The following is a 14,094-nucleotide window of genomic DNA, read 5'->3' on the forward strand; positions in this document are numbered from 1 at the left end:
TGGAGAGACCTGAAAATGGCTGTCCACCAACGTTTACCATCCAACCTGACAGAACTGGAGAGGATCTGCAAGGAGGAATGGCAGAGGATACCCAAATCCAGATGTGAAAAACTTGTTGCATCTTTCCCAAAACGACTCATGGCTGTATTAGATCAAAAGGGTGCTTCTACTAAATACTGAGCAAAGGGTCTGAATACTTATGACCATGTGATATTTCAGTTTTTCTTTTTTAATAAATTTGCAAAAATTTCTACATTTGTTTTTTTCTGTCAAGATGGGGTGCTGAGTGTACATTACTGAGAAATAAAATGAACTTTTTTGATTTTTGGAAAATGGCTGCAATGAAACAAAGAGTGAAAAATTTAAAGGGGTCTGAATACTTTCCGTACCCACTGTAACTTCTCCCTCTAAGTGGCTGACACATGGGACCTTAGGTAGGTGTTATACTCGACAGTACTACATGTATTTTCTGTTTTAATAATTATTGTGCAATATTCTCTACTGGTATTTATTCACTAGTACTGTTCACCATAACAATTCTTTAATACCATAACATTCTTTAATAATGTAAATATTGTACATACCCACACTCCTTTATATTTTTCTTTATATTTTATATTTATACTCTCATATTTATATACTCTTTATTCTACCTACTTTCTATTATTATTTCTGTTCCTGATGCCTTGATAAGTGTGCAACTGTGACAAAAGAATTTTCCCTTGAGGATCAATAAAGTATTTCTGATTCTGATTCTAATGTAAGCAAACCTTAGATGGAGATTGCTGTATAAGGGACATCACAGAAACAGCTTGCTGACTTATTGACTATTTTCAACTTGCACTACTGTTACAATACCTTTTCATTATTTACCTTTATTCCATACATGGCCACTGCAAAGTTCACGTAGGCTTGCTTGAACATTGAAGTGAGAACATTCCACTGGTCCTCACTGTAGTTTAATTTAATTTAACATTACAGAGTTACAGTTAGTTACACACACACACACACACACACACACACACAAAAATAAAAATAAAACGTGTGCATCCCTGAGCCAATTTATGTTACATGTCTGTGCAAATAGTTTGTGAAACATTTACTGCCTGAAATTCATCAATATTTAATATCTCCCAAAACAACTATTATGGGGCAAAAGTCCTAACTTTAATGGCATCTACTTTGCTTTGCTTTCTTGCCTGAAATGTACAGTATGGAGTATGTGCTCAAATGTTGGGCTGCAACAGAGAGAAGCCTCCTGTCTCACCTATAATATGATATTTTAAATTCCCCAAATTAGACACTGATGTTGTTTTTGGCTCCTGTCTTAAAATGCACACAGAAGATGAATATTCAAAACCTTCAAGCAAGATACAACGTGCTTGAGCAGCAGCAGAGAGCACTTTGTCCTCAGTGGTTTCGCATAACAACAGATATCTGATTTCTCAATTCAACTGCAGTTTAATAAAGTTTAGCTGTTTTCTGGTTTGACCACTAATTACCAAGTGTTGACAAGGCATTGTGTAAAGATATAATGGGTTGCATTAAGGTAAATGCACTACCTGACACTGTTCTCAGTCTGTCAAAACAGATGTTTTAAGTGTCAAAAAACAAGTCTTTTATAAGAGGTCTAAGAATAAAATTGTTTCACTTTCAAGATACTGAAGGTACGGTTTTGGCATTGCTGTAAGGATCCTGTCAAGCCTGTCAAATTAGCATTTTCTTAAACTTTATGTTTTACAACTTTCCTACTTTTTTAAATCTATCTTTTGATCTTTAGCTTCCCTGACTGTTAGTCAGTGATCATTTCATAAGAGGGGATGTCCTGCAATGCCTCCTGTCACATCAGGATGAATAATTGCAATATTAAGTTTACCCAAAATATAAGTAAATGTAAGAAAAGAACCAACATTCATTTATGTTTCTACGCATTATGTTATCAATACAAGCATTTAGATTCTGACTAAAGTGAAGATTCAATCCAAAAACCAATCAAGATGCTATTTATCTTTCTTTTTGTTACTCTGTCCTCCTTTCTGTGCCAACACTGTGACAAATCTACTCAGTTAAAATTAGATTAACTTATTTAAGTCACATAGCCATGATGAACTAACTGGAATAGAAACTGCAGTTTTATTTCTTTTCATAGTAAGCTCCGAGTCACATGCATGGCAGTATGAACATAGTCAAAGTGAGCTGTCTGCATGCATAAACTAGATTCATAATTCAATTTTTTGTGTCCTAATGACTTTTGTGATCCTCTGACTTTTCCTCTAGCACCACCAGCAGCTCGGCATTTTCTTTTCAGAGTGGTATGTCTGGACAACTATAGGATGGATTGCCATGCAATTTGATACAGACATTCATGCCCCCTCAGGATGAATCATACTTCTTTGATCCACGGACTCTTCGTCTAGCACCATTGTGATATTGACATTGTTGGATTTTATTGAGATATCTCGAAAATTACAGGATGGTTGTCATATATTTTGGAACACAGATTCACGGTCCGCAGTTTCTAAAAAAAAAACAAATCTAGGACCGTTAGGAGGAGAACTAATGACCTTCCTATCAACCAAGCTGTACTTTGTGTTTAGTGCTAATTAGAAAATATTATCATAGTAACATGCAAAGCTAAAATGGTAGACAGTATACCCGCTAAACAATTTTTAGCATTGTAGTCTTCAGTAAATATCAACATGCTAACATTTTCATTGTGAGCATGTTAGCATGCTAATGTGAGCATTTAGCTCAAAGCACCACTGTGCATAGCCTCACAGAGCTTCACAGCATGGCTGTGGGCTCTTAGTCGTGTTTAATTCTTCTGTTACTTTTAAGCATAATGAGTGTGAGCAAGTTAAAACTAGGAGTGGCAAACACAGATGCAGAGAAAAGTAGACACATAACAGCGTTTAGAAATGAATGCCATAGGCTGATTATCTAGGTGTACACGCATGTTGCATACTATTAAGTTTTACACGTTCTAGTCTGTGATTCTCTCACAGTAGTTATCATATTTCATGCAAATGACATAGAGATGAGTAGGTGTGCATGTAGGCCGAAGGTTGCGTGTAAACTGTGCTCCTTGTCAACACTAGTACATTGGTAGTAATTTGGCAGTAAAATAGCGGCTGCCAACTAAGGCGGTGTTTGGAATATTATCAAACAATGTCTGATGCAGTGCTACTACTTTACCCCAATTATCTGCCTGCTTAAAAGTTGTTTGGGCATGTAAAGTCCTGTACACTGCCTTTTCAAAAAAATACATGCTATCTCTTTAATTTGCAGAATAGCACTGCATACATAGACATTTATATTTTTAGGATCAGGCATGTAAAAGAACTCACATACATTGGTAAAGATCTGTACTACTCAGGCTGTCATGATACTCACCAGAACTCACCACACATGGCAAATCAGTATTATTTACCGTATTGATACGTTTGAATAATTGCAGGTATTTGAATTTACCATGAAGGCTTAATTTGCCTTTGTATGATGTTGACTGTTCCAGCTTTCAAAAAAACAAAAAAAAAACTAACCCCTACTGTCCTTCCACACACGCTGTTTCAAGAAGTCATGCTTTCAAGTCCCAAAACTACATTATGTTTATTTTCTGCAGTTGGGTATTCTCTCCATCTGCTTTTACTAATTGGTTTACCAACCATAAGGTTCTTCAACATTGAATCCCAAAAAGTTCTAAAATGATCTGTCAATTTATCCTCCACCTATTCTATCTTGGTTTGTTCATGCTTAAATAGAGGAGTTTGTAAAACCACCAAATGGTCATATTAAGCTGAAACGACAAGACACATCAGACTAATATCACAAAATAGCTGATCTATTGCGTTGAAGAAGACTACTCCACCGATTAAGCATCTAATTACCCATCAGTTCTAAGCAGGAACATCAGGTTTTCAAACCCTTTCACCATGCAAGAACACTGACATTGCAGTTCTACAAACCTTATTTTTCAACACATATCATTTTTCAACAATTACAAAATTCTCATTTTCTACATAAAAATTAATTCCAGGGATGCAAATTATAGTGTATTGTATAAAAATGGTGAAGCCTTTGAGCTTCATTTATACTTCTACTTACAGTGGCTTCATGCATAGGCTCCGGACCTTCGCAGTAGCTGATGTGTGCCAGGGGAGAGTGAAGATTATGTTAACGCTTCTTCTTTTCATTAACACATATCTTGCAATGCAATGAAACAAAGCAAAATAGAACCTGGATGTAACTAAGTATGTGTGTAGCCTGTCGTTGCTCTGTATCACAAAGTTAAGTGTGACAATCACTGTTTCATTTAAAGGAGGCACCAAAATTAGCACGATAAGCACGATAGTGCCTTATCACATCCAATACAACTTGTAATGTTGCAGGGATCAATCGAAATCTGTTGCTGATCTACAAATCAAAACCTATGTTGTAGGTATCTATGGCGAGAGGTCTGTTGACCACCTGCATCAAGCATAAATCCAGCATTACTTTCCACCTCCTTCAGACAAGCCCCTTGCGCTGGCACATTACATTTACATTGGACATAGATACTGGGTTGGGATGCAGGGAGCTCCTGCCAAGGGGATAAAATGCCCTGCAGAAAGTTATTTAAAAATATATATTTACAGCAGGAAAGCCAGGCAAAGGATTTATGCAATCTATTCTATAGAAAGTAGGGAACCTGTGTTACCCTAAAAATAAGGAGAAGTACAATTTGTTCTTTTGGATTTCAACATACCGCCCACCAACATGCACAGTGCTGAAGTCTCAAATGTCAGAACCTCCAACCACCACATGATTGCACCACACCAGCACGCTTTACAAATCAATCCAGTGCATTATCTGTGACAGATTACAAATTACAAATGTCAGTATTCATACAGTGCTTTGGCAATACTGTATCTGATTATGTTTTATGCCAATAGAGCCAATTAAATTTGATAACCTACTACATGAGTTTCATAAAGCTGCTATAAAAATCACTGTCCAGTAAATCTAATGTTGGTTATTTAGAATTTTTCAGATAAAGTAAAGGATTATGGTTTGAGAAACATTCTCACACATTAAAAACCAATTGGACTGTGGTGAAAACATGCCTGTTATTCTTACTCAAGAAAAGTTAACATTTTGGACATACATGGTTTTTATAGGACAGCCACGATATGCGACTTGAGATGTCAGGGTTACAGTTCAATCTTATGACGGGACAATAGGGATTGGGTCTGAGTGCCTGTGTGTGTGTGTGTTTGGGGTGGGGGGTTAGAATCTAAGGAGCAGGTTTCACCCTCTGGCCGTCCGAACATCTGTCAGCTCAAATATCAAAAGTAGCTACCTGACAGCTTTTTCTGAAGATGGTCTGGCCAAATCAACTACTCCATGCCATGTCTCAGTCAATGATACAATGGCTTTTTATTTTGCAGATTTGGGAAGCACTGTAGATTAGCACATAGCCACTCAGATGGTGTAAATCTCTTCTGAACTTTTATAAACACCATAAACAATAATGGCAAACACCACACATTTCAATCTGATATGATCACTAAATATCCTATAATGCAGTAGCACATTGGATAAGATTAAGCAAATTCAATGGAAATATGTGCCTAACTTTTTTAGACACGCATCTGACAGTTAGACTTATCAACGGAGCACATGTCTAACTTCTTTGGTGGATGGAATAGTTCAGTAGCTAAATTCAGTACTGTAGGTTTTACTAATGATGGAAAGCACATTTTCTGTACAAGTTCTGTACTTTATTATTATTTCCTTCATACTACTACTCCACTACATTTCAGAGAGTAACAAATTACATTTCAAAATGACAAAAAAGGTTTTTTTCTTCTTTTCTACCCCATTAAATATCTCACAACTCCTTAGATTTATCTTATGACCCTAAATTGGGAAGTGTGTATATAGACGTTAAGACAAGCTTCCCCTCGATCAGCTATAACAGTAAAATGCTACAGTTACAGACTAATGTATCAGTATTAATCTCATAAAGAAATACACCTATAATAACATATAATAAGATATTAGCCACAGGGGCATTTTTTATTCAGAGTATGGTCTAGACCTGCCTTTTTATGAAAAGCGCTATGAGATAACTGTTGTTGTGATTTGGCGCTGTATTGAATTAAATTGAAATCAGAACAAGTTTTTTTACTTACTTTTTGCTGATAATATTTGTGTTCTTTCAATAATTTTGAACGCAGGACATTTATCTGTAATTCTTTAACTTAAGTAAAACTTTCTTCCCCCATGGTATTGATTCAGTAAACAACTTTACAGCTTCTATTAATATGTTTGAACTAGATTTGAAATAGATACAAAAAAGGCAAAAACATATGATACAGATAGAAATAAACAATTCTCCAAAGGTACAAACCACCTCCACAGGAGAGATACATTATACTAAATTCACTGTGTTAACTTCAAAAAGTAACTGCAAAGACGTTTCCATAAATTAATTGTTGGCATGCTGTTGGACAGAGAGGAAGCTACAGGAGATATGTTCTGACAGTTTGGTAGGTTTTCAGTTTTAAGTAAGAAACGAGACGTCTGATTTCTCTGTGTGTTCTGCTTGTATTTTACTACCAGGTTTAAATACAATCCAGCATCATCAGATCTAGACACAATCTTGGCTTGGGATGTAGGTTCATGTGGTATAAAAGCAGTCCAAAGATGCTCACCGGCATACATACATAAATCAATTACTAGGTTCCAGTCTACATAAAAAACAACCAAAGAATCTTATGAGTAAATGAAAGATAGGCTTGTTTGGGAATTCATCCCAGTGGACACTATCAGTGGACAGCTGTATCAGGGATAGGATGCTATCAGCAGGTCACTGAGTCTACCTTTAATGAGGAAACGGAGAGCGTGGAAAGAAAAACAAGCTGGGACGGAGAGTCCGAGATGGGAGAGGGGGATGTAAAGTGAGGGAGGAACAAATGAGGGACATAAAGATCCAGACAGTGAATGTGAGGAAGATAAAGAAAATCGTTGAGACAGAGAGGCAGATTACCGGGTCAAAACGGACAGAAAGAGGAGGGCTGAACTGTCATATGACTGAACTGCTGGGAAGGCCGGGCATCACCTTCAAACCGCATGATCCATATCTGCTCTGTCTCAGGGAATTGTGGGAAAGAAGATGAATTACAGACAAGGAGAGGAACTTTTGTTTCGCTAGAACTGTGCTAGAATTTATGGTTAAGATTTAGGACTGTTTACATCACGGTGAGCAGTTTAGGTTACAGGTTAAAGGAATGAATTTCCTAAATAAATGCCCTGGCATGTATATGCGTGTTTCTCCACAGAACTTCACACTATGCTGTTTTTGTTCCACAGAGAACACTTTCTAATCTAAATCCTTACAGCATGTTTTTGCTCTAACTAGCCATAAGAATGTGCAGCATATAAACACACGGCTAATTGTGTAAACCATCTCTGAGCACGCAGGGCCGTGAAACTGCAAGCATATAGAATGAGGGGAACAGCTTGAGCCACGCAGACAGGCCAGGGAAGTAAGGAAGAAAACCAAATGTTGTCCTAAACACTAGCTGAACTCATGGACATCTTTTGCCTCTCTCATCTCTTTGGAATGAAGCATCACAGACCTGCAGTTTATTCATATCACTTTACAGAATCTCTTAGTATTTAGGCTTTAAGTTCAGAAGCGTTTGAAGTGTCTTCATGCAGATTTAAAGGTCTTCAGTACCCAGATATCTTTTAAAGTGATGCCATTCATGTTCGCTAACCTGTTAGGCAGCAAAGCCTCTACAAACCTTTTAGGTGCTTGACCCCACACCAATCTATTAGAAATGTACTTGATCTGCACTTAATGACAAAACCCTTCAATGTCAGAAACAGCTAAAAAAATCATGTTAGGTGCTTTTAGAGTTGCAGAGTGATGGATGGAAATGGGGCCTATCTGTAGAAAGCAGCTGTGATAGGATGTGGCAATTTATTAATTCTAAAGTGTTAATCTCTCTCACCCTCTATCGTTTCCCTCTTTCAGAGTTTCAATTTATCTAACATTTGACATGTTCTTGTTAAAGTGAATCATAGACTACGTTTTCCCAAATGCAGCAAAACTGTACACACTTTTACCTGAAAATAAAGGTGCCTGATATGAATTTGGATCTGGATCAGTCACTAGATCAGATGATCCTTAGGCTAACGGCAGTCTGGTTAACAAATTTCAGTTAAAGGTAAAATGTTTAACATATGGCCAGAATTTTTGTATAAAACATTGATCTAACATGATCAACTGAATGGGAAGTAATAGTTAAGACCTTATGTCAAAACAGGGGACGCCCGCTAATCCAGAAAGACATAAAAAGCTTAATTTATGAGGTTATAAAGATAAGCTGGCACTGTCACACACTTTTTAATGGACTTAAGGAACTGACAAAGTACACAGAGTACATGCATACATGGTTACCAAATAATTTGCATTTATGTATACATGGCTTATACAGATCAATAATGAGATCACTTCCTGAAGGGTTAGAGTCAGCAGATAGATTTACAACGCTCACATATTAATCACATGTCTGCTATAATAAAATCCTATGGCTGGTCTGTTTGCTTTCACATTGCAAGTGAGCCGCACCAGAGTGTGCGGTTCTGTTGAGTTGGTTTGGTCCACACCAGCATTCGATTGACTTGACTTGGTTCAAGTCAATCATATCAGCGCAAACGAAACGCACTAACCAGGCAAATGCACCAGGGTTTGTTTTAAGCAGACCAAACAGGTTGGGTGGCCCACTTCTCATTCTCCAGTCCTTCTTGTCCCTTCATCACTGGTCAACACTGTCCAGGGAAAAAGAAAGAGGGAATTCTGTACTCAAAAGACTAACTTTGGAAGATTTTATTTGATTGACTCAGACTGCTGAAGCCTCATATTAACTTCAGATAAACTTTGGAACACAGTTTTGGACTGTGAATTTTGTCCCCCATCTCTTTATTGCCAGAATGTTCATATACATGAGAGTATTGATTTAAGACTGACTGAAAATGTGAACCTATCCTTAAAGGTCATCTTTACTTTTTAGAGATAGCTTGGTACAAATAGAGGTGATGGTGTTCTAACAACTGGTGTCCACCTTCTTGAAGGGCCAAATTAACCCGTGAGGGGGCTCTGAGGAAAGTGCTGTTGGTGTAAACTGAATTACACGTAAGGACACAGCACGAGGAGAGGTGAAGAAATGTGAAACATCACATGTTGTGTGAACAGATTTCCGGAAAAGGGAGGTCCAAAGACACCTGAACTTCCAGTGAGTCCCTCTGGAGGTGTCATGAACCCAAATGAATGAAACATCTGTGATGGGACAACATCAACAATCCTGTTCTAATCCAGGGAAAAGTCATCCATGACCAACATTACAAGTTAAATGCCACAAGGGAAAATTGGCTCACATAATTTCATCTGTTTGTTTATTTAAACCTCTAATTAGCAAGGTAAAGTATCCTTACTTCCCGCGACCCTGTATGCAGGATAAGCGGTTGATGATGGATAGATGGATGGAAGTATCCTTATTTGACAACACTATACTGTACAACCACAAAAGCTGTAGCAATTAATTCCCAGAGAGAGTGAGAATTAATCGGATGCTCTGTGAAATGTCTTCCAAGTGTGTATCATTTAATAGACATTTCACTATTTGACTTTTGTGCTTTCTCACTGGTACCTAAATAGTTCATTCATATTTTCCACACACACATGTTCTCAGTTTGTCTGAGTAATCAGCATTAGGTCCAAACTGCATCGTAAAAAGCTAGAGGCTAAGATTGATGTTGTTTATTTCTTTCACCTGGTGTTTCTAGACAAGTGCTGCAACATAAATGAAAGAACTTGGGGCAACAAATGAAACAGGTACGCGCGTAAGGTTGCAATGGCAAAAGCGAGAACAGTAATTCATTAATTTTAATTTTAAGTTATGGTCATTTTTAGAAGAAATAAAAAGATAATTCACTTAAAGTAGTCATATTATGCTCATTTTCAGGTTCATCAGTTTATTCAGGGGTTGTTCCAGAATAGTGTTACATGGTTTCATTTTCAACCCTATATTATTGGCAGACTGCACATTGCTGCAGCACCTCTTTTCACCCTGTGTGTTGAAAGCTCCAATTTAGCTACCGAGTGAAGCATCTCACTTCTATTTAATCTTTTTTGGGAGTTGCACATGCAAAGCACCTAGTTAAGGACTGCAGGCCAGTCAGAAGCAGAGTAGGGCGGGTCCCAACAAACCAGTAACCACGGCTTCAGCTGTACGTGTTCAGTTTCAGAGTGGTAAGTTTTTAATTTGTAACAAATGTATACCGTTCACTGTCTCTACATCACAGTAACAACTTTATGTCCATTGACATATGGAGGGTGTGGGTGAGGGGAGGCAGTTCAGTTTGTTTTTGCACCAGTGTTTTTGAGGGCTTACTGCACAAGCCACATAGCATTATGGTGTGTGTTACATAGTGACGCAAATAGGTTACAAAGTTAAATGCTGGACTACAATCGAGCTGTTTGAAAAAGTCAAAAAGCATAATATGACCCCTTTAAAGGCAAATCACATGATACATACTGGCCATTAATAACAATTTATTACAAAAGCAAATATGAGTACAGTTAAATAAATTATTTGTGCTAATAAGTGTAAGAAAATGTCTAGTAATTTACAGAAATACTATGATTAAATCATTAAAAAAATGAATATGAATAAAACATATTAAAATACCAACACATAACAAATGCACATGTACTTTCTTAAAGATGTCTTCATCCTCTTAAACAGGCCATGCTTTTTCCAGAGCAACTTACTTATTTTTATCTACAAGTGAAAAGTAGCAGCACCACGGGGTTTTCTTTCTGCCAGTCTCTCAAAGTTTGATGCGGAAGTCTGCTTTTTATTTTTTCAATGCTTCATCTGTATGTATGCCATTAGGATGTTTACTGTCGATTCTGTGTTGACAGTCTGAAACAAAGATTTCAAAAAGGCTGCATGCTCCATAGTCTATGTGCACACTCGGTTCTCATGTCACATAGGTTGTGCATGTGACACGGTCCAGCTAAATGTGTCAGGGCTGTTTATTAACATTATACAAAACTACATAAAATGCTTGGAAGTGATGCGGCCACCCACATTTTGTATTTATATAATTTTATTATCTGTATTTTTCTTAAAGGAATCGATGCCAAATGAGCAACAACAGGAACTCTCCATAGTAACATTATCAGTTATAACCACCTGGGAGCCATTTTGGCCTCTTTCTACCCTTATCTATTTTATGTTCTTCCCATGAGCCCAGCCCCTAATATGTTCACCCCCTCACTCTTAATTTGTCTCCTTTTTCCTGCAAAACAAAATGAACACTGTTCACCAGTGTTCATTTTGTTTGCAGCTGCATGCACCCAGAGCTCTAACATGCACTAAACAGCCCGGGAGACCATTTTTTACTCAAGTGCCCAAAAAGGGAGTTACAGAATGGAACCTGCCCCTCTCTCGCCTCCTTCTTTGCATCCTAATTTCCTTGTCCTGTTGTGTGCCTGCATGTCAGGAGGGGCTCTGCGTCAAATCCACCATTGCAACTGCTGTTCCAGCAACCTCTATGTGCATGCACACACTCCAACACATGCAAGCACACACAGTGGACTCCCACAGAAGCAGGAAAGCATAAACCAAAGGCTCAAGATGCCCACTGATTTTGGCCATTACGCAAAGCTGCCCAGGCCACATGCCATATCAGAGATCATGCACTGCAGCACTCTTAAGGCCATTATGCGGAATATACTCCATGTTGCATTACCAGACTGGATGCACACACAGTCATGCACACACACACACACACACACACACACACACACACAGCATGAGTATTTTGGGGTTAGTGGGCTATTTGGCTCTAATCCCATCACCAGATTCCTAAATTCAATTCTGGTGTCTGAGGGGGGAAATTAGCCCTGGTTTAGGGGGAAATAAATATATCAACTCCTGCACACCTCTGCACAACCTCAGCTCCGGAAGAAAACATTCACAGTTATTTAATACAAATGTTGTGTTAAACTTAACAGGCAAATGTAACATTACATGATGACGATCAATTTATTTGCATTTACCCCAAAAGACATTTGGGAAAGTTTAGGACCGCATAAGGCACTGGAGAGAGCCTCTGTGCGCACAGAGGCCGTTCAGTCTCTACAACTCATGCGCACTCAGGCTATAGTTCATATGCATACACAAACAAATGGGCACGCATGCACAGGAACTTCGCAGGGAGGGAAAGAAGGATTCAACGCATAGTCCGGCTTTGTGTTGCGAGTGTGCAACTGAGTGTGATCAGCTTTCACTTCCACTAACATCGAGCTGAGGCACAATTAGCGCGTCGTTAATCCAAAGATACAAGCTGAACCGCATCTGAACCGTTCCAATGGCATTCTGCCAGTTCCGCTCCCTCCAACACGTCACACACGCCTTTGAAAAGAGCAAGATTCCCGAGTGCATGTGAAAACAGCAGGAGTCTCTAACGTTTGTCTGGTAAGCGAGCTTTGGAAAGACCCAACCCTCTGTTACCTGTGTGCACACACCGAGAGACGTGTTGAAGAAGTGTTTGTCCACACTGGTTTACCTTCAGGCAGCGCGCGGCGCCTTGCGTCTGACATTCTACTTCAACTGCCAAAGCTAAAGGGAGAAATAAGTCTCTGATCATTTCATGCAACCCTTCTGTTATACAAAAAGTAAATATTTAATCTGGAGCGCTCAAAACCAATTTAGAGCCTCTGTGGTGCCAAATTCAGTTTCCCAAACTTTGTTTTTACAGCTATTCATGCAAGTTCTAACTCCAGCAGTTCCAAAGCTGTTTATCACAAGATTTGGTGCATTTAAAGTAGGCTACAAAGTCTTTGGCTTCTTTTGAAGTCTATTGAACATATTGAACTCTTAGGTCAGTTTCTGTCACTCCTTTCGTGTCACATTCCCCAAGAAGAGTTATTCAGCAACAAAAATGTTCCATGAAGCATCAGGTCAAAAATGAATAAAGCAGTTCCTACCGTAATAAAGGTAACCATAGCATCGGCAGGTTAGTATCCAACAGAGTCGACATGAAGGTGATTAATTTTTAGACAGAATCCTTTGGCGAAAACTTCCCACTTCTAAGGGCTGCCGCCGGTCTGTGCGCCACACTGGTTCTGTGTGGAGAGGATCAGGGTGTGCGTAAGGCTCTCTCTCTCTCTCTCTCTCTCTCTCTCTCTCTCTCTCTTCCCTTCCCTTCCCCAACATAATCTACGCCGCTCTTTCTGTTACGGGACAGATGGCTCTTGGCGCATGTTGCCGCAAAGACCTGCATGCATGCTGCCACTGTCTGTCAGCGGCGCAAGCCTGGTGACATGAATTAGGACACCGTATTAAGAGCGCGCGCGCGCGTGTGTGTGTGTGTGTGTGCATATGTGTGTGCGTGACTAATGCGCAACCTTTAGGACTTCATAGGCTGGCTGACATTTAGCAGGTTTACCAAGACTCAAAGTTTCAAGTCAAATATAGGGCTATAATCTTTTAAGAATGAAAACCTTAATGAACGATGGTAGCAACAAAATACAAAATAAACAATTTGTTTTATGGGATTATGGACATTAATAGGTTTATACTCACCACTGATCAACACAGATACATGTGCATTAAAAAATCTTCTATATTAAGGATATCATAGGAGCATACAACAAAAGCTATATTACATACATTAAAGTTCCTGTAAAGCACAGGCAGAGTTAAAGGCATAGTAACCTTAAAAAGGGAGACAAAAAGTTGAATGTTTTAATGTCTTAGTGTCCACTTTGTGGACATGACCTATAATTGTATGCCTCTATGCCAATTCACACTCCTTCCAGGGAATATGAGGGGCTTTATAAACAAACACTCAAAAAATGTGTAATGTTTCTGACTGGTAACTTTCGGGAATTTTGTAACTGAATAGACTTTCACAATCACACAAAATGGCAGACTTTTGACACTGGTGAGCGCTGTTTGCATACTATTCTATTATTCTTCACCCTCCATCTCTTGTTGGTAAAGCTATGAATGCTCTCTCATCGGCCAGTGT

The 14,094-nt window shown here is 38.6% G+C and overlaps 1 protein-coding gene across 3 annotated transcripts in view; it reads right to left on the bottom strand.

Moving 5' to 3' along the window:
- Positions 1–14,094, bottom strand: part of ntf3 (neurotrophin 3) — a 48,925-nt gene that overhangs the window by 26,392 nt on the left and 8,439 nt on the right. The window contains exon 1 of one of the 3 annotated variants that reach the window (XM_046071563.1): positions 13,049–13,167. The exons of 1 other annotated variant lie outside the window; for it this stretch is intronic. In XM_046071563.1, coding sequence (XP_045927519.1) covers positions 13,049–13,066 — 18 coding nt within the window. In that variant the 5' untranslated portion in view covers positions 13,067–13,167. Of the gene's footprint in view, positions 1–8,692; positions 8,821–13,048; positions 13,168–14,094 lie in introns of those variants that run through there. One more of the 3 variants, XR_006828461.1, reaches the window with a different exon arrangement.

This window comes from Micropterus dolomieu, linkage group LG16 (assembly GCF_021292245.1).
Source record: "Micropterus dolomieu isolate WLL.071019.BEF.003 ecotype Adirondacks linkage group LG16, ASM2129224v1, whole genome shotgun sequence".
Lineage (NCBI taxonomy): Eukaryota > Metazoa > Chordata > Actinopteri > Centrarchiformes > Centrarchidae > Micropterus > Micropterus dolomieu.